General features: G+C 38.5%; 1 protein-coding gene across 4 annotated transcripts in view; it reads left to right on the forward strand.

Annotated features, from left to right (window-relative positions):
- Nucleotides 1-24,711, forward strand: part of LOC129740594 (uncharacterized) — a 149,424-nt gene that overhangs the window by 54,173 nt on the left and 70,540 nt on the right. For 3 of the 4 annotated variants that reach the window (XM_055732302.1, XM_055732298.1, XM_055732300.1), the window contains exon 2: nucleotides 4,858-5,431. In XM_055732302.1, coding sequence (XP_055588277.1) covers nucleotides 5,338-5,431 — 94 coding nt within the window. In that variant the 5' untranslated portion in view covers nucleotides 4,858-5,337. Of the gene's footprint in view, nucleotides 1-2,128; nucleotides 2,235-4,857; nucleotides 5,432-24,711 lie in introns of those variants that run through there. The other variant, XM_055732301.1, reaches the window with a different exon arrangement.

The following is a 24,711-nucleotide window of genomic DNA, read 5'->3' on the forward strand; positions in this document are numbered from 1 at the left end:
AAGTAGCTTATACGTCAGATAGCCCACCTCCGAATTTGCCAAGAAAGCATTTACCTGTCATGGTAAGATTTATTACAACCGACTTCCTGAAAACATACGATCAGAAGGAATCATCGCCAAATTCAAACACCTCATCAAGAGATTCACAAGAGCTAACATAGAAACATACATTCAGTGAACTAGACCAACAGTCCGGTTTCTGGTAACCTGACTAGCCAGCGTTCCCTTAAAAGAGATTTGTCTCACTGGGAACGCCTCAAACTCCTGGATCTTCATCACTCTCCAAGCGACCAGAAACTCGTATTATAAAGAAACTAATGCCTTTCACATATGTATTTTTCATCTTTTCGCCACCACCAACCGCCTCCGCCCACCGCCACCACCAGCGCCACCTTCAACCACCCAATCAAAGTTTTTAGTGAAAAAACTGAAAAAAAACGAAAATATTGTACAAAAATATTATTGAAAAAATAGTTGGAAAGATAAAAAAAGAGTGATGAGGAGGTTTTATGCCTTTGGGAGAAAGGGCTTGAATTTAGCTTTACTCCCAGGGGCTTTTCCTGCTCACACACATACATAAAAAGGTGGCTGTACAAAATCTGATGGCAGGGAATAAGACGCGGCAATTCGGATTTGGAAATGCGGAAGCCTAACTGAATATTTTTCCTGAATTTTATACTAATTAAACTTGAAAAAGAAATTTAATTTGATTTTTTGAATAAACGATTTCACCGATTTATACGCGTTTACCCTTGACCAAACTTTGACCGTAGCACCCTTCAGTACAGTAAAGTTTAAGGATTTTATTTTTTCAAAAGATGGGCCAAAGGAGTCATGTCTCCCTTGATGTTGAAAATTCCGTAAATTTATTATTATTTATTATTTATTTCGTCTTTGGTTTAATTACCGTACAGACTGATGACTTAAAAACTAGGATATTCTTTTTAAGCCTATTTAAAAAAAAAGGTACTGACCTAGATTATTTTCGTTAATTTGGCTCCAATTAAGGGTATTTTGAACAAAAAGGCAAACACACAAAAATAGCAATGCTTAAAATGATTTCATCATTGGTTTGATAAGGAAGTTTGAGAAATTTTGACGATTTTTATTGTGAAAATATACCACGACTCCTCGTGATACCATTTGATAGCGTAGAGACTTTCTTGGTTAAAGCTCAATCCATGTTTAAAAAGAGAATTCTTCCATCTTACTGAAACAACACGACCAGTTGTTTATGTTAAGATAGTACCTACTGTAGAAGGCTGCAATTTGTTACTGATGCAATATGAAAAATAATTTCAAAAATTATTAGCAAGATTGTGCATCTTTATTTCCTAGATTCGGAGCAGAGTAGCTGTAAGAAAGTGAAATTAGCTGCAGCAATAATATAAGTCAGCTAGCGCATAAACGATTCCAGTTCACACACCTATAAAATATGGCACCCGTTGGTTCGGATGCACTTTTAAGGGGCCAGAGCGAGCAAAACGGTCTCATTTGATATGCAAGTCGCCTCACTAAAAACGAACCCACAAAACCTTCTCCTTCCGGGCTCAGCGTTACGAAACTGCTTGGCCCCAGAAATTGTCAAACCGAGAAAACCGAGAGCGCGTTCTTATCGGTGCTCATAAATCGCGGCACGGTTAGCGTGAAGGTAAAAAGCGAAAATACTGCCTACCTGAAACCTAAACAACAACAAACCCACTACACTACCGTTTTCCTCCTACTGGCGAGCGAATGTTGACTATTTAGTGATAGCGCCTCGCCAGCGCACAAAAACCCTAAAGGTACTGCTAATAATCGTCTAATGGCTCGCTTCATCATGTTTTCTTTTCGCCTAATGTCATTCCTATTCTCATCCACACCTTTTGCTCTGTTTCCATTTTCAGATTTCATTGACAGATTTGAACCGGGCGATGAGTTTTGCCAACGCCGCCATTCGGACCGAAGCCGGTGCAGTTTGGTTGCCGGACCAAAAAGGTTCCATCCAGTACCCAGTAAGTGAGGAAACCAAATGGAATGCACAAGCTGGAGCAACTAGAATCGTGTCACATGAAGGTGGACTTATCGAAACGCTAGCTATTTGATGTACTCCCCCTCGGGAGTAATGGACCGGCAATCAAAGCCGGTGGCCAAACACGGATCAGATGAAGCGAACGATCACGAAATGGTTGAGAGTATCCACCTGGCCGTTTTATTTTTATCTTCAAAGTACAGTGTGCTTGGGGCGTTTTGAAGTATTGTACCACTAAAGTGTTTTTCAAGTGAAACTCATTTTTTCGTAGTTTTCGCAAATCAACACGATATAAACGAGAAAATAATTCTATAAGTCCATTTCATCTGATAGGATGAACATCCCTGACAAAAAAGCTCTTTTCATATAAACACGTATTTGCTATTGGGATTGGGATTAGCTCTGAGACTAGAGACATGAGACATTAGACTTCAGACATGAGACTTAAACTTGAACATGAGACACGAGACATGAGACATGAATCCCCTCAAAGTCAACAGGAGGAGATTGTAATTTGCTGTAAAATTGGAATTCCCATATATAGGGGTCCCATTATGTCCAAGCACGATTTTTATACAACCCTGCTTATTCCGGATGACTTTTAAACAGACGATTTCTGCTGGATGTTGTTGTTTACAGTTTATCTTAGAACTCTTTGTATCGTAAGCTACACTTTTCATTATTTCCTTGAAAATAAGAAGCGATTTCCCGGAAAACCACATAAATATTGTGCACAAATGGTGCATTATCCCCAAGATTTCGCTGGCGAGGTTGGCGAATAAAGGGTGGTACGGTCAAAATTTGGTCAAGAGAAAACGCGTGTAAATCGGTGAAATCGTTTATTTAAAAAATCAAATTATACTTCTTTTTCAAGTTTAATTAGTATAAAATTCAGGAAAAATATTCAGTTAGGCTTCCGCTTTTCCAAATCCGAATTCCCGGGCCTTACGCTTAACCCCTGCCATCAAATTTTGTACAGCCAACTTGTCCACCTTCTTCGCCGCAGAAAGCCAGTTTGCCTTGAACTGCTGCTCGTCCTTAGCAGTTTTTTTGGTCTTCTTTAGGTTCCACTTGACAATAGCCCAGTATTTCTCAATTGGGTGGAGCTCTGGCGTGTTGGGAGGGTTCTTGTCCTTGGGAACCACCTGCACGTTGTTGGCGGCGTACCACTCCATGGCCTTTTTACCGTAATGGCAAGATGCCATATCCGGCCAAAAAAGTACGGAACAACCGTGTTTCTTCAGGAAAGGCAGCAGACGTTTATTCAAACATTCTTTCACTTAAACTTCATGGTTGACAGTCTCGAAAGCTATGAAAATCCTGCTTTTCAAGCCACAGGTACAGATGGTTTGCCAAACCAAATATTTCTTCGCGAACTTTGACAGTTTCATGTGCTTGAAAATATCTGCTACCTTTCCCCTTCCTTTTGCCTCATAAAACTCCTGTTCCGGAAGCTGCTTGTATTCGGCTTTGACTTAGGTTTCGTCGTCCATTACCACGCAGTCTAACTTCGTCAGCATCGTCGTGTCCAGCCTCCGGGATCGCGCTTTGGCCGTCGTATTTTGGTTATCATCACGATTTGGAGTCACTACCTTCTTGTAAGTCGATAGGCTCGTTTTTTGGCTCGATGCACGGTTGTAGACGATACACCCAGCTTATTTGCGGCATCTCGGAGAAAGAGGTTAGGGTTTCGCTTGAAACTACCGGCAACTCTTTTGTCATCTCAGCGGCTTCCGGTTTTCGATTTCCCCCCGATCCAGACTTCCTTGCTGTCGACCAACGTTCCCCAAACACTTTAATTACATTTGTAACGGTTGATTTGGCAACTTTTTGCGATTTTGCCAGCTTTGCGTGCGAGTAGCTCGGATTTGTTTAAGTTGTCTTGTTAATTTTTGTTAGCCCTCTTAAAGTAACACCGCTTGTTTTGGAAGACTCTTTAAGCCTCTTATGAAAACTAAACTTGGTCCAGAAGCCTGCTATAAAACTTTAATTGTTACCTGGGTCCTTACCTCAAGTCCATAATTTTCAATTTCAACTGAAGGTGCCTGAAATCCATTCAGCCCAACAATCACTTGGCTCATTATCCACTAGGCCCATTATCCATTCGTCCGATTGTCCATCCATCCTAATGACCATTCGGCAAAACATCCTTTGCACAACCTTGGGCCATATTGATCATTCGGGTTAGTGACCTTTTCGGCATGATAATCCCATTCGGCCTAACATCAATTCAGCCTAGTGACCAGTGGGTCTATCATCAATTTATACTATCAATTTAACGAATCGTCCTCTTAGGCAGAACATCCTTCGACCTGATAACCTGACAACCTGATTGCCCATTCGACCAAGCAACGTCCGACCGAACATCTTTTGACCTGAAAAAAAATAAATAAACAATTCAAAGATGCACCATTTTGGAAAAAAACACAAACTGGCTTTATCTGTTTGGAAGATGTCCACATCAAAACAAAGCATAGCTTAGACGCGTTTACGTAACAGCTCTGTACCATTTACGTACAGCTGATAAGCCTCCAAATGTTCCCAACCGATTGACATTTCTTCTCATGTAGATGGTTTCGGCAATTCGTGTGATTTCCGTACCTGTAACGGTGATTAATTGTTCGTGGCAGAAGGTGGGTGAGGAAGAGCGTCTATCTGCACGTTTTGACTTTATTAGGAAAACGAGAGGTCACAAAGAACATCCCAACGAAAAGTGAACGAATTCAGAGGAAACCATGTTACAATCCAAACGGTCCGAAGAAAGCGAAAGTCAATGAAGACCCTCCAAATACCTTTGTATGTTGTTATCTAAATTTTGCCGGTTCGTGTTTTTGTGTCTCCCCCAGTTATGTAAATTAAGCGACAACAATACTCAGTCCCATTCCTAACGATAATGATGAGAAGTTTGGTGGAAAACGATGAAGAAAAATCCTGCCAAATATGCCAGGAAAAAGTGCAATGACCGAGCACAGGAAAAATCGAAACCAAATTCCCCTACGGCGAGTGAAACATAACCTAGCATAAGTGCGCGATGTCAAACAAACGGATCGAGAAGGTGTAGTTTCGAATTTATTGGAAATCGCCCGGAACCCGAGCCGGAATTCGCTCGTTTTGGGGCGATTGGTGTTGGTGGGCTTTCGAGTGAAAAGAAGAAAACACATCCAGCATCCACCCCGCTCGCGGAAAAAGTGTCGTGACGATCGCCTCCTCGTCATCGTCGTCGTCGTGTGATGCCGAATGTATCTCCTTCAATGATTATGCGCGGTAATTCGTGAGGGGAGTTTGTTTTCCGGCCGCACAGAAAACAACAACAGTGTGGAAACAACATGCAAAATGAATCCAACAACATGTGCATGACGGTTCTCCTGTTTTTGTTGCCGATCGTGGAGTTTGTCCGAGCAGAGCATATGCAGTATTCAGGTAAGAAAACTTGTTGCTTTTGATGTCTACACTAACCTAGCATAACTTATGTCATCAAAGTTTCATAACATTAGGCTGAGATCTAATATCAAAATCGAAGCCGATACAAGATATATCTTTCTCGGGTTTGAGAACAATACGTTTTTCACAGTTATTTTCTCCCGTGACTGAGACACTGGGAATCAATTGTTGTGACGTACGAAAAATATATTTTTTTTTCCAATTCAGTATTTTTTACTTAATATTCTCTAGATGTCCAAAAAACTTTGCGAGAACAATAAAATTGTGGACCTTTTTTGTTGTTTCCAAACATTTCTGGAAAAATATTTTTTTATTTTCATGAACTTTTTTCTTTGTTCTAGTTTTTCTGAAATTAAAAAACTAGAAATAACAGATTTATTAATAGAATAGGAAAAAATACTTTGCCTAAGTCACATTAAGTATAGGTTCATCTTAATATGTCATTTTTATTGCTCGCATATAAAACCTATTTCGTACCAACATAGATTAAAATTTCAGCTGGAACTCTTTTCCAATTTTCCAGTAAAGGGCGAACACGAAATTATTACGACACCTAAAATATCATGTCGATTTCCTATATTGTTGAGAATCAAACAAAACATTTAGAATAGTTTGATACATATATTTACTTCAAAAATCAAAACAAAAGTTAGCCGATGGAGCCTTGAGTGTAAAATTGAACGCGTTTTCGCTTGATTCCCTCCATCAAAGTCCTAACAGTGTCATCCGGTACCAGTTTTTCATTTTTTTTCCCATTTTCTTAACATGTCCTTCTCGTCTTTGACTGTCTTCTTGCTTTTCCGAAGTTCCCGCTTCATTATTTCCCAGTACTGCTTCATTGGGCGCAGCTCCGGACAGTTTGGCGGGTTCATGTCTTTTGGAACAAAATGGACAGAATTGGCCGCATGTCAGTCGCATAGTCGCATGATTCCAAATCTGGCCAAAATAGCAGAGCTTCGTCATGCTGCTGCAAGAACGGCAAAAGGCGCTTCTCGGAGCACTCAGATTTCAAGATCTCGCCCTTTGTCACGAAAGGCTCACTCCTCAATCCTCAAGATCAGGTGACCTGCCAAACGAGATACTTGGAGGCGAACTTCGAATTTTTTTTTCTAAAATTTGTGGAATATCAAACTTGCTCTTGTGAAAAACTCGGTGAAAAACTCCAACCCCGGAATTTGCTTAAAATCGGCTTTTATATACGTTTCACACAGAAGCCATATTTTGTCAGCATCTTACGTGCCAGTAGAGCTTACGTGCCCGTGCTTACGTGTATGTATGCAGTCCAGCTTTCTTCTTTGCATTCTGGACATAGCTTTGCGACATGCCGATCTTTTTAGCCAAATCACGGCTTGAGACGTTGGGATTTGCTTTAATCATTCGCTTCACCTTTCCTTCCGTCTTTTTGTTCTCCTGTCCCGGTTTTCTTCCAGCTTCTTTGCCGCTTAAACACTCTGGAGACGGTTGAATGGTGAATGTTCAACATTTTTCCCAACTGCCGGTGCGAAAGGTCAGGAAATTTCAGGTGTTTGGAAAGAATTTGTTCTCTCGACTCGCATTGGTTCACCTCCGTTTTCGTTGAATAGAAAAACAGACTTCGGATTTGACAGCATGTAAACAATACACATCAATTAGAAAGTGTGCAATATTGGTTGATTTTTACCCAATGATACATAAGTAATGCTCTATTGAATGCGTCGCAATAATTTCGATTTATCTCGATTAGACAAGTGTATTGATAAAGCCTTCCATAAACGGAATGAATGCGAATTTGATTATTTTAAAATCATTGCACATTTTTGTGAAAAAATCTGCTAAAGAAAAGTCATATTTATGAGAGATTTTTTGGTACCAAACCAGTTCTTGTTGAATTCTTCGACCCAATTAGAAAAGCTGTTTTTCATAATTGATGTTCATAGATACACGTTTCCGACTCGAAGATATAGGTCGTACTCGATATTACGATTTTTTGACGTAGAATTACGTCTTACGGCAACACTATAGGGGTACAAATTGAAATTCGCGAACGAACCTCGCGTCACGAAAAAAGCCTCTTTAACGGACATCTCTTCCAAAGATCATTTCGGGATGATTGTGTGTTGGTACACCAATACCATTTAAGCGAAAATACGAATTGGTGCTTGAAAATGTATAAATACCTGCCGCTAAAATCAATTACCAAGTTGTAAGGGATGAATCATCCGCGAGGATGAAAATCCCGGTAAAAAGAAAACAACAAAACAATTGCCAAGTTGTGTTTAAACATTTCAGAGTTCCGGATGTATGCTACCGAAATTGCTTGCGCGGCTGGTGCTGTGCGACCAGCCAAGAGCAAAAATCCAAACGTTCTCACAGAGATAAGGAATCTGGTGTTGGCAGCCAACATGACAAGACGTTGCACAGTGGTCCAGAAATGAAATTGAGCGGGAAACAATTATTTGCGCTCTCGCCTTAGGTTTAAGACATTTGGTGTCCAAGACAAAGTTGTAGAACATTACAAGGCGCTACTGATATAAATGTTACGATGAGTACGGTTATTCCTCACGCAGCCAAAAGTATTCAAAAATAATAAAGAGTTCAAGTTTTCCCTTTGCCTTAAACCTCGTGATTGCCCAGTATTTCTCTATCGGCCGGAACTGGGGGCAGTTTGGGGGGTTGAGGTCCTTCGGTATTACGCTGACCCCGTTCGTTGCGTACCATTCCATAACCGTTTTGCTGTAATGGCAGCTTGCGAGGTCCGGCCAAAACATTACTGGACGGTCGTGGGCACGAAAAAACGGCAGAATCCGTTTCTGTAGGCACTCTTTTTTGTAGACTTCTGATGTCATTGTCTTGTCAGTGAGAAAGACTTTGGTTTTCTGTCCACAACTGCATATCCCATGCCAAATCATGTACTTGCGGGCGAATTTATCCGCAGACACGAACTTAAATTTTGCAAGTACATCCCCCCGAGCCGTCGCCAAATAAAATTTTTGACCTGGGATTTGCCCAAAGTCCGCCTTCACGTAGGTCTCATTGTCCATCAGAGGTCAACTCTTGGTCGTACAGCTTTCGAGCACGGATTCTGGCCACATTGTTCTGCTTCAGCGTCCGATTTGGCTGTTTGCTGGCTCGGAATGACCTTATTCCTTCCCGGAAACGAATTCGTCGCACCGTACTGTGAGCGGCCTGGAACTTATTGGCCAAATCGCGGTCTGAAAGATTGGGATTCCTCTTGACGGCCTTGATGACTTTCCCACGCAGTTTCCGGTCGACAGTTCCACTCCGACGCTTCGAATGCTTCCGAATGGCTTCCGAGCCGTCGTCAATGTTTCCTTGTACTGCTTGATAACACGCCATACGGTATTTCTGGGCATTTTAAGCTGTTTAGCTAGCTTCGATGCCGACAACAATGGATTTTCAAGAAAACTGTGCACAATTTAATCTCTCCGTTCGGCTTCCATGGCGGTTGTTTACAAAATACTATCGTTTGGTGTTATGACATAAATACATGGTGAAAGGTAATGAATTTCCCGACACGTGGGTGAAAAAAGTTTCCAAATCCGTCCACTAGGAGCGCCACAATGAGCAAAAGAATTTGTTCCAATATTAAATGAAGCAGACTTTATAATCAGAACCTTGATATCATACTCATTCTAGTAGGGGAACATGCCCTATTATGCGCCACCTAAGCGAATCGCTGATTTTCTATGTTTTCCACGTACAAATTGTGTTAAAAATGGGTGTAATCGTCGAAGAAAAGTGTTTTCTACAAATTCCTATGATTTATCATTGCTCAAATTGCTATAGTTTCTTCAAAAACATGATTTTTAAAAACCATATTCAAAGCCACAGAACAAAACTGTGTTGCGAATACGCGCCGCTGTGTATTCAATACGCGCCTAGCAGCCGAACACACCCGAGAGCAGCCGAAGACCGAAAACACACCAATACTTACAGACACTTTGACTGAAAAGAAAATCAAAATGGACTAATAGAAATTTAACAAAAAATTAAAAATAGATTTTTTGGGCTGAATTAACGCTCAAAATATGGTTTTAGACTTTTTGTTCATTTTGGATGAAAATTGGCCTTTTTGAAAAATTAATGCAATTTTCAGCCTACTACGATTGGCGCGTTATAAAGAGCGCATGGGCCGTGATAGAACATACCCATGAAAAGCATACCTTAGCGAGTTCAGTATGATTTCTTAGCATAAAATCATAATTTAGATTCTCCTCCATCGATGTGTCAGCAAATATTGTCTTATTCATTTTTCTCTGCTTGGTGACACCTTATTATAAATGTTTTAAAATTTAGATCGAAATGAAGAAAAACCTAAATTCTGAATCTATCACGACACAGGGGCATTTTAAGGAAAAATTCATACTTGCCATGACCAATCACAGCATTTAAAACAAATTGGTAATATTTTGCAGGCTTAAAATGTTTCAGATTCTTCAAAACAAGAGTGGCGCGTATTAGCCACATGGGGCGTTATATGAACTTTTCCCCTACATGGTAAATCTGAATATAACTCTGTCATTTATTTACCCAATCTAAATCCCTACAATGACAAAGTTACGATCAAAAAAAAATTTTAGGTCAGACATTTCGGTTAAATTTTCCGGAACATAATCAATCTTTGTTATAAGTTTTCATGAAGCATGACTAGACTAAATTAAACTAAATATCAAACAAATACGGTTAACAGATTGACGATATGCTGTTTGATAACAGAGATACAGATGAAAAAAAATTACAAATTTTTGAAGACCGATCTCAAATTTTTAGCAGATACACCATACTTCGAGGTGACCCCGAACTTTTGATCGATAAGTTAGGTAGCTATTTAATAATTTGAAGTACAAGTCAAGTTATTGCTCAAAATTTAACAAATGTCTTTTTGAATGAGTGTGTTTTCATGTTTTAGAAGGGATGATCCCAAACTTTCGGCCGGCAGTGTACTTTCAATTCTATGTGGTTTATCTATAGGTGGGGACAAAAAAAACTTTAGTATTAGCACAGAGAACAGAGTTCGGGCTGGAGCTCGAAACGTGTGTGAGAATATCAACCTAAGTTTCAAACCAAATTCGTAAGTGGACTAACATCCATAAGATGTCGCTACCAGTACACCTAATTTTTTTTTCATTTTTTCGACACGCTTAGAAATTAAAACTCATCGCTTATCTTAAAGGAGGTCAGTGCAATATATGACAGTACCACAATTTGGTGTGTAATAAATTATAAAAACATCATGATTTAAAAAAAATGCAAATCATATTTCAATCACACTTTAATCGCTGTGATATGCCCCATATTGAATTGAAAGTTGAATTTCAAGTTTGAAAGTATGGGTGGGATTTTAATATCAGTAAACAGTTTTCTAGAACAGAAAATGTGAACATAAATGTTTTAGGGATGAATCAGCCTATTGGTTGAAAATCCCCAGAAAAAAAGAACATAAATGTTATAATTGTAAATTATGGGTCGATATTCGATGGGTCGATAGGAACCTCCCTTCCACAAACAATAATAATCTCGAAACTATTATACAAACCATCTCTGGCCCGATAACCTCTCAGATACCAAATTTCACTTAATTCCGACCGACCATTCATACGTGATGGTATTACAAAGAAAACGCCTCCATTTTATTATATAAGATTGGCGAAACTTTCATTTGCCGCATGCCATCATTTTTTGTACAGTTATATTATCCGCATTTTTCGGTGCAGAACGCCAGTTTGCTTTGAATTGCTTCTCGCTGCTTATAGGGTCTTCATACAGTTTTGCACAAAAATCGTAAAATATTTCTCGATTGGGAGAAATTCTGGTGTGTTGGGAGGGTTCTTATCCTTGGGCACAACCTAAATGTTTGTGGCATACCATTCCATAGCGTTTTTCCATAATGGCAGGATGCCAGATCCAGCCAAAATAGCACAGACAAGTCATGTTTCTTTAGGGAAGACAGCAAACGCTTTTGGAGACATTCTTTTACGTAAATCTCCTGATTGACGGTCCCGGCTGCAACGAAAATGTCGTTTTACAAGACTCAGGTACAGACAGCTTTTTGACAAACTTTGATAGTTTAATATGTCTAAAAATGTCTACCATCTTTCCCTATCCGGTTGCTATATAAAAATCTTGTCCGGGAAGCTGTCTGAAGTCTACCTTGGCATAGGATTCGTCTTCCATTACCACCCCAGACAACCATTTGGTGGGTATATCAAATTTGCAGCACAAATATACGTGCAAATATACGTGTAAACATATCGTATATAATGCATCAAAACCAGTATTTACGTATCATTTTGGAGGACATATAGGTACATTTGCACACATATTATTGATTTGGATTGTTTTGTCGTAATAAAATCATGCAATGTATTTAAATACGATAAAGAATATGCATGGGACGCACATTGTAGGTGCAGATATACGAACCTGAGTTTAAATAACATTCATATGATATAATCTGTAAAATAATATACGTCTTCTGGTTGTTTGGGACGCAATCAAACATAGTCAACAATGTCGTAAATATACAGCTTGCTTAGCCTTTCATCCAATAACCATATTGTTTTATGAGCATGTAAAAGTCTGATTCACATAGAATCTGGTCGGATAAAATAGATCATTTCTCCGCAAAGAAATAACATTAGAGATGGGCAAAACGGTTCATTTTTATGAGCGGCTCAGAGCCGTTCGCTCAATTCAATGAGCCGGTTCATTTGAGCGGCTCAAAATTGAACCGCGTTCGCAGCACCCGATCAAAAGTTTGTTTTTCGACGCAAGTTCATAATGTGAACCACTGCTGCAGCCATTAGAATTAGAATGGCTCAACGGCTTTTCTGGTTGTTCGTTTTCTTTGAATGGCTCTTTGTAGATGTGGCCCCATAGATATGCGTCAAATTTTGAGATAAACATAATGAATGAGCCTTTACAAATATATGTAAATAGGGGAAATTTGGGAAGCATGGAAAAAAAAATCTGGAAAAATGAAAAACTCACAAGAATACTTATGTAGATTTTGAAATAAAACACTTAATAAAGGATAACAGGTAGATTTAATAAGTAATTTAAAATTCAACGAATAAGTAAGATATTTCACATTTCTCTTTTGAATTTCTATTTAGTTTATATTGTGATTAACGAAAATTATTTTTTGCATATTGCTGGAAGAAAGTCGGCTTCGTCTGTCGTTACAAATTTGCCCAGCTTTGGAGAAGATCCGTTCACAGGGAACTGAAGTCGCCGGGATGCACAGCCTTTTTAGTACCATTTGATACAGGCGGGGATAGACCGACTTCCTTTCTTCCCACCAAAGCAAGGGATCGTTTTTTCTTTGAAGATGCGGCTCTGCTACATATTTGTCTAGCTCAATGATTGCAGCAACTGCCGGATCACGAGACGCTTGCAGTCTACCTACAACCTCGTCGAATTCTTCCCACAGAAACGACTGTGCTGAATTGCTAGCAGCATGTGTATGTGTCAGTTCCATCGGCTCCGGCATTGGTTCAATCGATGTCATTCTCATCTTTCTTATTAATGACTGGTATGCATTTTGGTATTTATCGTCATCTCCGAAACCTTGCTTTTTAAAGCGTGGATCCAGTAATATTGACTGGGCAACTAATTCGTTAGATTCCAGAAGAGAAAAACGTTTCGCCAACCCTGAAATTAATTGCTCACATAGCTTCTGAATATTCTCCGGTACCGATTTTTCCCGATCCAAGTACTGCCGAACGTATCGTGTCATTAATCTAGAGAGAACTGCAATTTTCGATAGTGACACATTTTTCTCTGCGGATATTTCGACTGTTACATCATAAAACACTTTCAACACCTTTACTGCATGATCTATTTCAATCCAGTCATGCGATTCCAGAGACAGGTCGGATTCTAAAAGTGCCAAAGTTGATACAACAGGCTCTTTATTGCGAAGCAACCGATCCAACATGTCATACGTAGAATTCCAACGAGTTGGAACGTCTTGTTTTAATTTTAACACAGGCCTGTTTAAATTCTGTTGCATTTCGTGTAGCTTGGATAAGGCGTGGGAGCTTTGTTTGAAATATTGAACGATTGATTTAGCTCTATCGACAACACCTTTAATCGATCCAATAATAGCTGTCTGTACCACCAAATTCAAGGAATGGGCAAAGCAGCTCAAATGACGGATTTTTAAAATAGAAGTGGCTAGTTTCATGTTAGCTGCGTTGTCTGTAACTATTGCTGTTATTTTAAAATTGATTGAATATCTTGTTAAGACTCCCGTTACCCAATTCGCGATATTTTCGGCTGTATGTCTTTCGGAGAACTCGGAACACTCCAGCAAAACCGATTTCAGTTTTGTGTTTGGCTCGAAATAATGTGCGGTAAGTGCATAGAAACTAGTGTTTTTAATGCTGGTCCAGCCATCACTGGTTAAGCAAACTGCTGAAGCGTCCAGTAATGCTTTCTGCACAGATGACTGGATGTCGTTATATACAACTGGTAACAGACTTGTTGTTAATGTTTTTCTGCTAGGAAGTTGATAGGTCGGATTCAACATCCCAACAAAAGTTTTAAACTCATTATCCTCGACCAATGATAGGGGGTGAAATTCTTTGCATATCATCTTCAGCAATTGAATATCACATGCCCTACTTTTTTGAATAGGCATGGGTTTAATTCTATCAACAAAATTGGTCATCAACGTCTGCGCCACTGGTTGTGGTTGCGTGGGAGGAATAAAAAGTGAAGTGGATTGACTTACGGGGTTGCTTTGCTGTTCGGTTGCTTCTTCTTGGACACTTGGTTGTGCTGTGGTGTTTCCTGGTGCTGCCGCTGACCGCTCTGTCCTGTCGACATTAATTGTTGGGTGGAGAGTGGAAAGGTGCCGCTTTAAATTTCCTGTCGATCCACCGGACAACGCAAGACTTTTTTTGCAGTAACGGCATATACCTGCAAATTTTCCTTTGCCATTTTCTTTTCGTTCGAAATGGTACCATATGTTACTTGATGGCATGGTAACAGCTGTAAAACATTATGCTTGAAAAAACATCTTTCATTCTTTTTAAGTCCTTTTTCTTACCTTTCGTCCGTTGACTTTCGATGTCAAACCAAATCGAAATTCTGAATTCAGGATAAAACACAGCGCAGAACAAAACCGACCAGCGACCAAACGTGAAACGATGATAGAATGGAAACACAACTTGAACGTAGACTGCAGACAATTAATGAAAATTTTCCCATACGCCACAATCGATGTGGAAATATATATTTCGCTTCCTTTTTTTCTAACACGAAATGCCGCCAAACAGTTGCATCTGCTATTGAATGAATGAGAAAAACGGTTTGTTCGTTCGATTGAGTAGAAAGAACCGTGGAACCGTGAGAATGAACGAACGGTAGCGGTTCATAAATGAACCGATTCTCGCCGCTCAACACCGGGTAAAAAACTGAATAGAAAGAACGAAGAGTGGAGTGGAGAGCCGTTCTTACCAATCAGGTTGGAATGAGCCGCAGCTTATTTTTGAACCGTAGCTCATTGAACCTCATGTGGTTCGGAGAGCCATTCGGTTCGTTCGAACGAACGGCTCTCCACTCTTCGCTCATTCCATTCAGTTTTCGACTCGGTATAGAGTTGTTTTTGACATTTCTTACGCACACTTGCTGAGCATGTACAGATGAGACGGGACAATTAACCTCAAAAACTCTCGGTACAAATAACGTGCAGGCGGTCGACACACATGGTCGTTTTTGAGGTTAATTGTCCCAAAGTTGAAAGTGTTGGTGAAACAACGTGCATAATATCACGACCACTATCAGCGGCAAATAGGACTATTGAGCGGCAAGACACGGTTCATTTTTGAGCCGCGGCTCTTTTTTCAAGAGCCGCCGCTCGTTCGTTCTTTTTGAAGAACCGGTTCAAATGAGCGGCTCTTGAGCGCTCGCGCATCACTAAATAACATACAACAAAAGTAAAAATGCCATTTTGTAGGGTTTTTATTGCATTTTAAGGAAAAAAATCATAAAAATCATTCGTCAGCTTTTCAGATGAATTTTCGAACTTTTTTTGTGATACCACCCATCATTTTCTGCACAGTACTTCTGGTAACCTCATTAGCCATCCTGTTTCACTATTGCTGATCCACTCTTTTTTTCTATTTCTGCGATAGCTGATTTGGGCTCCCGTAGGGTACCACTGTAAAAAAATTACAGTATTCAAGAAAAAAATGAGCATTGTTCTACATAAGGATTATTTATCGACTGAAATTAAATCGGATGAACAAGCGGAAAACATTGAAGGTTGATTTAATAAAAAGTTGTCAAACAAACATGTATACCAAATATTATTATCGGATTACCTATTGTTTATAAAACAAAAAATTGTGTTTGCCTTGAGCTTGGTCAATCAGCAATCAAAATCACGGAAAAATGAATAATAAAAAAAACCTGTTTGCTATGGGGTCAATTAGCGGACAAATTCACAAAAAAAAAAATGAAAACCTGTAGTTGTTTAAATAAGTTCGACGACACGGTAGCGATCATTCATTGAATGTTGGATTTCGTGCTATGTTTTGCAGTCGGAGTTATCCGTATAAAGTTTAACTGAAAAGCGGTGTAGAAAACCGTCAGATTTTATACTGATTTGACAGATTGCACAAATTTCGCAGTTATGAGTGCGCAGTCCAATTTTTTGCTATGCGAATGGTATTATTTCCTATAATAGATTATTCACCGCACACAACTTCTTTTTTTAACTTCTCATATACGATTTGTTACATTTTAACGACAACATAATTGAATTCGACCAGCATATAAAGTATCAAAGACGCATTTATCGCATCAAAAATCTTCGTCATGCCAAATTCGTAAATTCTCAGGCTATGGAAAAATTTGTTTTCAATAATGTAGATTGTTTTTTGTTTTGTCTGGAATTTTAACGCCCGCAATTAATTCAATCTCAATGAATACTAAGAATAATAATATTACATTCCGATGACTTCATGTTTTGTCCTCTCTTGCAAAATAATGATTTGAAGATTGATTCAAGAATTTACTTCTTAACTTTTCAAAGAAATTAGTGAGTAAGAGTGAATTTTTTAACTGTGTTTACTGCTCCGGCTAGCCTACCGCACGGAAGCCTACCGTCGCGCGATTAGAAATTTTCCCAGTAACCGCAATACTTTTCCATTTGAGCAGGTTTTTTTTTCTAGGTTCTGCCACATTCTTCAGTTTGCCTTAACTATTGCCCAATATTTCTCGATGGAACGAAAATCTGGACAGTTTGGTGGATTGATACTTTTTTCAACAAAATCGATCTTGTTCTCCTTATACCACTTAACGACATCCCGGCTGTAGTGGCAGCTTGCCAGGTCTGGCCAGAACTTCACCGGACCTTTGTGGGACCGAATGAATGGCAAAACACTCTTCTGGAGACATTCTTCTTTGTAAACATTTCCATTAATTGTGTCTTCTTAGTCATCTTCCAACAACTACAGATCCCTTGCCAAATCATAAACTTACGAGCAAATTTATCTGCGAAAACAAACTTGAATCTACCCGCAACATTCCCTTTACGCTTCCCAAGGTAAAATTTATTACCGGGTATTTGTCCAAATCCATTTTGACGTAAGTTTCGTCGTCCATCAAAATGCATCCGTTGTATTTCGTCAACACTTTCTCGTACAACTTCCTTGCCCTGGTTTTGGCAACCTGGTTTTGTTTCAGCGTCCTGTTGGGGTGTTTGTTTGCATGATACGACTGCAAGCCTTCTCGTAAACAAATTCGTCGAGCTGTAGTGTGGTTCATCTTGAACTTTTTCGCCAAATCACGCAAGGAGATTCCAGGATTATTGTGAACTGATCCAATTACCTTTGCTCGCAGCTTCGGGTCATATGTTCCACTTTTACGCCTGGTTTGTTTTGCTCGATCCACCGTAAGGGTATCCCGGTAACGTTGCAGCATCGAATTTACAGTCGATTTTGGATATTTCAGGAATTTCGCGATCTTTACCCCTGACCACGTCGGTTTCTCTACGTAAGTGTGCAAAATTTTCTCTCGCCTTTCGCGTTCCATCGTCGATAACTTTTGACTGACTGCTTCAATCTTAATCAAATTTTCACCACTAAGTAAACAAACCATCCGGATCAAAAAACTGTTAATAGATTCGCGATGTGACAACTAGGGGCGCTGCAGTAAATGAAAAGATGCGACAAGATTCTATGTGAAACAGACTTTAGTCATTTAAAGCATTGAAAATGAAAGCAGAAGCCACCATCTTCGATTAATGATGGCGTCAAGCAACAATTTTCTTTCCTACTTTTTGAGGCCCTTTCATTCAGTACTCATTTTGTAGAAATATTCAAACCAATTTTCAAAGATTTTTATAGATATATTTTTTTTAAACTCAAAGCCAACACACATAACTCATCCAAAAATGTTTAAAATTTAAAGAAGTGCAATCTAACCTGAGCGTGTCCTTTTTTGACATCTTGATCGAGAACTGTCACTAAGTTGTATGGCGGTTTACAAATCAAGCACTAAGTGCTATTATTAAACATGCTAAAGAAAGCTTGGAGCAAAATTCTCAGTTTGTGTTTTATTGTAGTTTAAAGCATTCATAACTCTTTTAAAACAAACTAAAACAGCATGTTTATAAAAGCATTTTGAGCGTTTTCAAAACTATCTAACAACCAATGACCGAAGAATATAAGCATTTTGTATGACTATAATTAAACCGTCATAAAATGAGCTGCACAAAAAATGCCATAATAAAACCAAAATAAAACTTCCTATGGCTAGTTGGCTTAATCTGAGTTACTTGGGCTGCCAGGCCAAGGTCGTTCAGTTGCTCCATCGTTGAAGGAGTCCACGGCAACCCTCGGTTTGGTGTTCAGTCAATCGATCTAGTCAAGATCTCATCCATTACGATTAGAAAAGGAAGCGGTGATAAGATACATCCCTGTCTCACTCCAACAGTTACCGGGATTGGATCGGACAGATATTGAAGATATTGAAACATTTTTCGGGTTGTGTTGCTATTTTTTCATTTGAGTGGCCATCACTTGTCAAATGTCAACTCTCATTTTTAGCTCCCGATAATTTGGTTCAGATCTTTAGTGGATTTCTAGCTTCCACGATAAATTCACAGGCTACGAAGTTTAAATTTTTCTTCCATCAGTAGGAATCGATCCCAGCCTGACTGGGCACAATCACGTTCGCACTCTCGTTGATCATTCACATTTTAGCGCTCGAGCGCCTCATTAAAGCCCATCCGGAACGAACGAAACCAAAAAAAAAACTAGGGGTGCCCATGCATAGCAAATGTAACTGTCGGCGTTTCGCTTGTAATTATAAAACGAAATGTAAATAAACTGAATGAAAGCGTTTAGCGACGTCGTCGTCGTTGTTGCTGTTGATGTTACTGCTTGTTAAAATCGTGTGGTCATGGGAGAATGGCCCTCAATTTATTCATGTAACTCATGTTGGTCCCTTGGGTGGGTGGCAGGGCGCGCGGTCCATTTGAAGGAAAGTTTAACAGAAAAGTCGAAAATGAGGGGAGGCATCGCTATACTGGTGCTGTTGCGATGCTTGCATATGTCGAATATAGATCTTATAAGTGCTAGAAGGTTGATGAAGCGACTTTATGAAGTTTGAAATTTTCCTAGACTTATAAAAAATTCTGGGATTAGTCAATTAGTTATAGAATTTTTATCTCTTTATGAATGGAAAGTGAAAAGTTCTCTTATTATTATGATGCCTCCGATGCCAAAAAAAATTATGGAAATTATTAAAACCAAATTGGGTTCGGTGTAGTAACGTGAACAAATGAACTCGGAAGTCCATTTCACGGTGATGGGCTTTGAATGTTATTTTTTAAAGCCCGGAGCCATTATGGAACTGCTAATTGGTAGGTTCGAATGAAATTATATGTACCTTGCTACAAAAATGGCTCCGTTATCTGATGGTGATACTTGGATGCCGAAAAAATTCAAATCATATACAAATTACAGCTACAACTAGCTTATTCGGTACATATGTAACGATGAAATGTTTCAGAATTCGTTTATTTTCGAAATAAACAAAAAAAAATCGCTACCAAAAAATGCAATAAACAAGGTCTCGTCTTCAATAATTAATTTATTGATGATGCTACCCATTTGGACATTGCTCCCGATTGGTTGATGACATCTAGGCTATCGACTCAACACATTGAATCATCTAGCATAAATTGCCATTACGCCTCGTTTTTATTTTTATTAACTTATCGAACTTTTTAAAAGCTCTGCCGACAAGAGAAAAAAAATATGAACAAGCTGCGAAGTTGCTGAATTTATGCTGACATAAAATCTGACCTGCTGAGAGCAAGCATCGCGGCGCTTCCCGTTCCAAATCAGCTTTGGCCAGGGGAAAAAAGCAAATGACTGCCGCCCGCTCGCCAAATTGAAACAGGGTTACCGTAAAAGAAATAACAACGTCAATAATAACTAAAATAAAGTTTACTACTTCAACCTGTAGGGTTATTGACGTCGCATGGTTATTGTTTACTGCCTTAAATATTGTGGAACTCGATAGGGTAGAGACGAGCTAAATACGCATACTAACAGAAATATCAATTGCATTCAATATTTCAATAACATAAGAATATGAAAACATGGCCGTTGGAAAGGGAGGGGGGTTTTGGGGGTTAAACCCCTCCCCATGAGGGTCCAAAAAAGCAAGCCAGGTATGCTACTCTACACTCAAAATTTAAATCCATAATCAAATGATGATAATTATAATTCTATTATAATAGAAGAAATATATTCAAGAAAAACAATCTAGACTAAAAATTAATGTCGAAACCTCAAAAACTCATCCCATGTTCAAAATTTAGCTACAATTTTTCAAAATTTTCTCACTCGTTCATAGACCAAGTTTGTCTGAATTTTTTCAGCACGTATCTGGGCTGAACAAATTCGGGCTATTTTATGTAATAAACCAGGAAAAATCTGGGGGTATTTGATTTCAAAACTTTCCACCAAAATCCAGGCAATATCGGGCAATTTTGATCAAAACTTAGGAATTGCTCATCAAAAATCATGAAAATAACTTGAAAAAACCTTTCCTGATTATTTTTTTTAACTTGCTCCAAAAATTGGACACATGAATTATAAATATTTTACAACTTAATTTGTTTTTTAAAGTTTGATTTAAAATGAGAATGAAAACAAACCCGGCTTTTCCGATGAAATCTGGTCAAACCGGGTCAAACCGGATTTTTCCCAAATTTTATATTCAATATTCGGGTATATTTATATTATTTGTCAGTCAATCTGGCAACCTTATCGTAGACATTCAGGTCTGAATACTAAATTTTAAATTAAACCCATTTTGGAGGTTCTGATTCTATATTCTCATACCCAAAATTGTATTTCTACATATTTTCGTATTTCTGATTATGTATCAAGTTTAGCATTCTTGATTTTCAGTTCGAATAATCATTCGAAATTAGGAATGAAAAGCTGCTTTGAAATCCTGATTCGATTTTGCATTTTATATCAAATTTGAATCATGTTTTACAAAAATCATTTGCATTTTCAATATTTTGATAATAATTTTCCGAGTATGAAAAAAAGAAGAATTTGGTTTTTTTAACACAAACACAAACTTTATTCTAAAACAAAATTTAAACATTAAAAGCTTCTAAGTAGCGATCCAAAATTGAAAACTCAGATTCAGATTTATCATTTGAAATTCACATTTTTAATCAGATTCACAAAATTGGTTAAAAATAAATAATTGAAAAAATTAATTAAGATTAAACCAGCACAACAAAATTAAAAAAAAAACCTATCCAAGATTGAGGGCTCAAAGACTTGGCTCATCAAATTCTGATCTGCAATTAAGTTTCGGAAATCGCATTTTTTGTACATTTCAGAAATGGTAGAGAAATTCGGAAACAGTTCAATTTTTGAATTAAGGTTCAGTATTCAGATTTAAAATTCAGGAATGAGTGAACGAGTTTTTCAATCAATATAAAATTGTAAAAGAATTCAAGAGAACATGAACATAAAAATTTGCTTGTCCATTTCCAGATTTGTTTTTTTTTTAATCAGAAGAAGTTTGTACACACAATTCAGCTGAAAATAACAGATATAAAGTTCAATATGAGTTAACTTTCTATGCTTTGTTTCATGCAAAATATCCCAAATTATATTTAAAAAAATTACCCACAGGATTTTCATCATGGAATTGATTTTTTATGAAAAATAATTCCTGTTAAAAAAAAACAAGTATCTGAACTTCACCTAAAAAATCAGCACAAAATTCTACAATAAACTGAACCAAACAAACTATGTCTCAGATTAAATTGTGTTCATCTTATCATTCTGTTCGAAGCTTATTTTTTCCAATTTCGCCGTCCCGATTTTTACCCGAAATGTCCCGCATTTTTTCTGACTTACACTGTAAAAAATCAAATTTTAATTCTCTGGTTTACACAAAAAAAACTTCCCAATACGCTTTGTTTCTCAAAATAAGCAATACAACACAAAATAATTTTCAAATATTCATCTTTTTTTTCTAAATAAATAAGCACATTTTTTTCGGAATTTACATTAGACAATCCTAAATAACTCTAAAGTTATAGTAAGATTCTGATTCAGTTAAGCATTCTTGGAGCACGTTCTACTTTGGTATGAAGAAAATATAGTTTAAGTTGTTTCCAAATAATTTTAAGATCTTAATTTTTCGACAGAATCTTAGTTTAATTTCCAAACTCTATCTTATTCGACTCAATCTTCCAAAGTATAAAATGATGGAAGTTCTCTTGAGTTTTGACAAATATTTGTTACTTCACAAAAGAATTAAACGCGATATCAAATCCATCGTTTACATGTAGAACTTGAAATATTTCTCTCAAATAACGTGTTGATTTGCGAGAACCGTGTAAAATGACCCTGGTTATTGCAAATAAAAAACCGTGTAAATGAAAATCGTGTAAGAAAAACTGAGCAAAACCAATCCGCTTTGAAAAAAAAAACTTAGTGTACTTTCTAAGAATTACTTTAGTATGCGTATAATTTCGACAATAAAATTAAGCTTTTTTAAGATTTTCTTAAATGTCCCGCTTTTTTCGGCTATGTCCCACTTTTTTGTAGTGAAATGTCCCGCTTTTTTCTGAAAGTATCTGCATTATACTGATCATGCTAGTTGAATATGATCGTACAAAATCGTCGAAAATCGTTTTCCTGTAACTTCAGAAAATATCGCGCGATTCGACTATCCATCTCCTTCTTCGCGAAAGTATCGCGTACTGCGGTGCAATCAGTTTTAATTACAAAAAATCGGATCGGATCCCGGGCGGATTCCTGCCGACGAACCTCAAACCCGAGAAACTCTACTTTTTGCACAAAAAAATTACTTTTGTTCAGGTTGATTGTAAATCCTCACTCTTTCAAGATCAGCAACAACACTTCGAATTTTTCAAGCACTTCTATTCCGCATTTTCTGGCCACAATAAGATCGTCTATGTAAGTCACGATCACTACACCTTATTGACGTGCTCTATTCACTATTTTGTTGACCGCTCGCTGGAACACTGCACACTCGTTGGCCAATCCGAACGGCATCCGAAGAAAACGATAATGACCATCCGGCGTCGAAAACGCAGTATACTGTTGACAATTTTCATCCAGCGGGATCTGGTAGTACCCGCAGTACAAATCCACCGCGATGAATACTTCAGCTCCTAATAGCTTATCTAGAAACGTCTCTATATCGGGCATCGGGAATCGATCTTTCACGATTTTGTTGTTCAGTAACCGGTAACTGCCAGACGGTACTGGTTATTCTTCTTGGGCTGTTATACGGAGACTCGGTTTCTTGGATGATCCCAGCATCAAGAAGCTCATGCACGATTTCTGCCAGTGCAGTTTCTTTAGCGTACTCCATTCGTCTGGGTTTCACAAATACAGGATCATTATCCACCAGCTGAATTTTCATTTCGGTAGCTTGTTAGGTTTTTGAGGTACTGACTCCATGATCTTGTACATGGACAAACTTCAGCGTCAACTTTCGATTGTTTCTCATCTGAGGGATTTTTCGAAATCAGCTTATTCCACATGAAATTCACATAGTTTCTTTTTTTAGCATGATGATATCATCGCTTTTGATAATGTCTTTCCCGAATATCACCGACACGTCCTGTGCCCAATCTGCTACTATCGCCAGCAATACCTTTAGCTCGATGTCGTCAACTTCGGCCAAAACCTTACAGTAATAAATTACAAATTTTGATCCTCCCAACTTTTTCTTTAAGCTTTTCAGATACCGTTGATCGATCTGCAGCAGAATCAATGTGTGCACCAAATTTTACACCAGCCAATTGGATAGATTTCAGGAACAAACTTTTTCTATCTACCAGTCGCATTGTGTTAGCACTATTATTCGTATTTTTCTGGGAGCTTTTTTCTTCAACTCGGGCCTTGCAATCTCGTTTAGCATGCCCTTTTCCGTTGCACCGAAAACATCTCATCTCAGGACACCTTCTCGCTAAATGCCCCGACTCTTTGCACAAGAAGCAAACGGATTCTCTAGCCTCCTTCATGCCCCTTTTACCTCCACTTTGAAGGCTCTTCTCCAGCCCGCTACTATCACTCGTAGATGGTGAGACTGATTTCACATTATCAACCCAGCGCAACTGATCTAACAATTAAGGCACTGTAGTAGTTTTTCCAATCGCCAAACTAGACCTCTGGATAAACCGCTTGAGGCCAGTCATGATGTAAGTGACGATTACTTCTTCCTCGAACCCTCCCTTGCGCCCCATGGCCATCATCTCGTAGACGCATTCTTCGATAACTTCACCGGGTTTCAATTTTTGTGCCGACATCAAACTGTGGTAATACACTGGATTCTTCTTTTTGGGAAATCCTTTCACAATTTCAGCTTTAAAACTTTTTCAGCTATGGGCTGCAGTATGGTTACCCTCTAGCCAGATTTTAGCGCAACCTCCGAGATCAAGTCTAGTTCAGAGCAATCTCATTGACCCGGATCATCCATTATTATTTCCAGTATTATCGATAGACTTTCTCCACGTTTCGCTCCACAGATTCGCTTCTATTAGCCACCCGATTCTCGGTCAAAAGATCCAACTGACCTTTTAGAGCAGCAATCTGGACTCTTAGTTCTTCCTCCATCTTGCTTTTGACCACAGTTGTCTTCACTTTGCGATCAGCAACTTTGCACGTGGCTTCTGAATCTGATATGTCGCAATAGTTTTTATCGTCAGATTCTGACATTACCAG

Source organism: Uranotaenia lowii, chromosome 1 (genome assembly GCF_029784155.1).
Source record: "Uranotaenia lowii strain MFRU-FL chromosome 1, ASM2978415v1, whole genome shotgun sequence".
Taxonomy (NCBI): Eukaryota; Metazoa; Arthropoda; class Insecta; order Diptera; family Culicidae; genus Uranotaenia; species Uranotaenia lowii.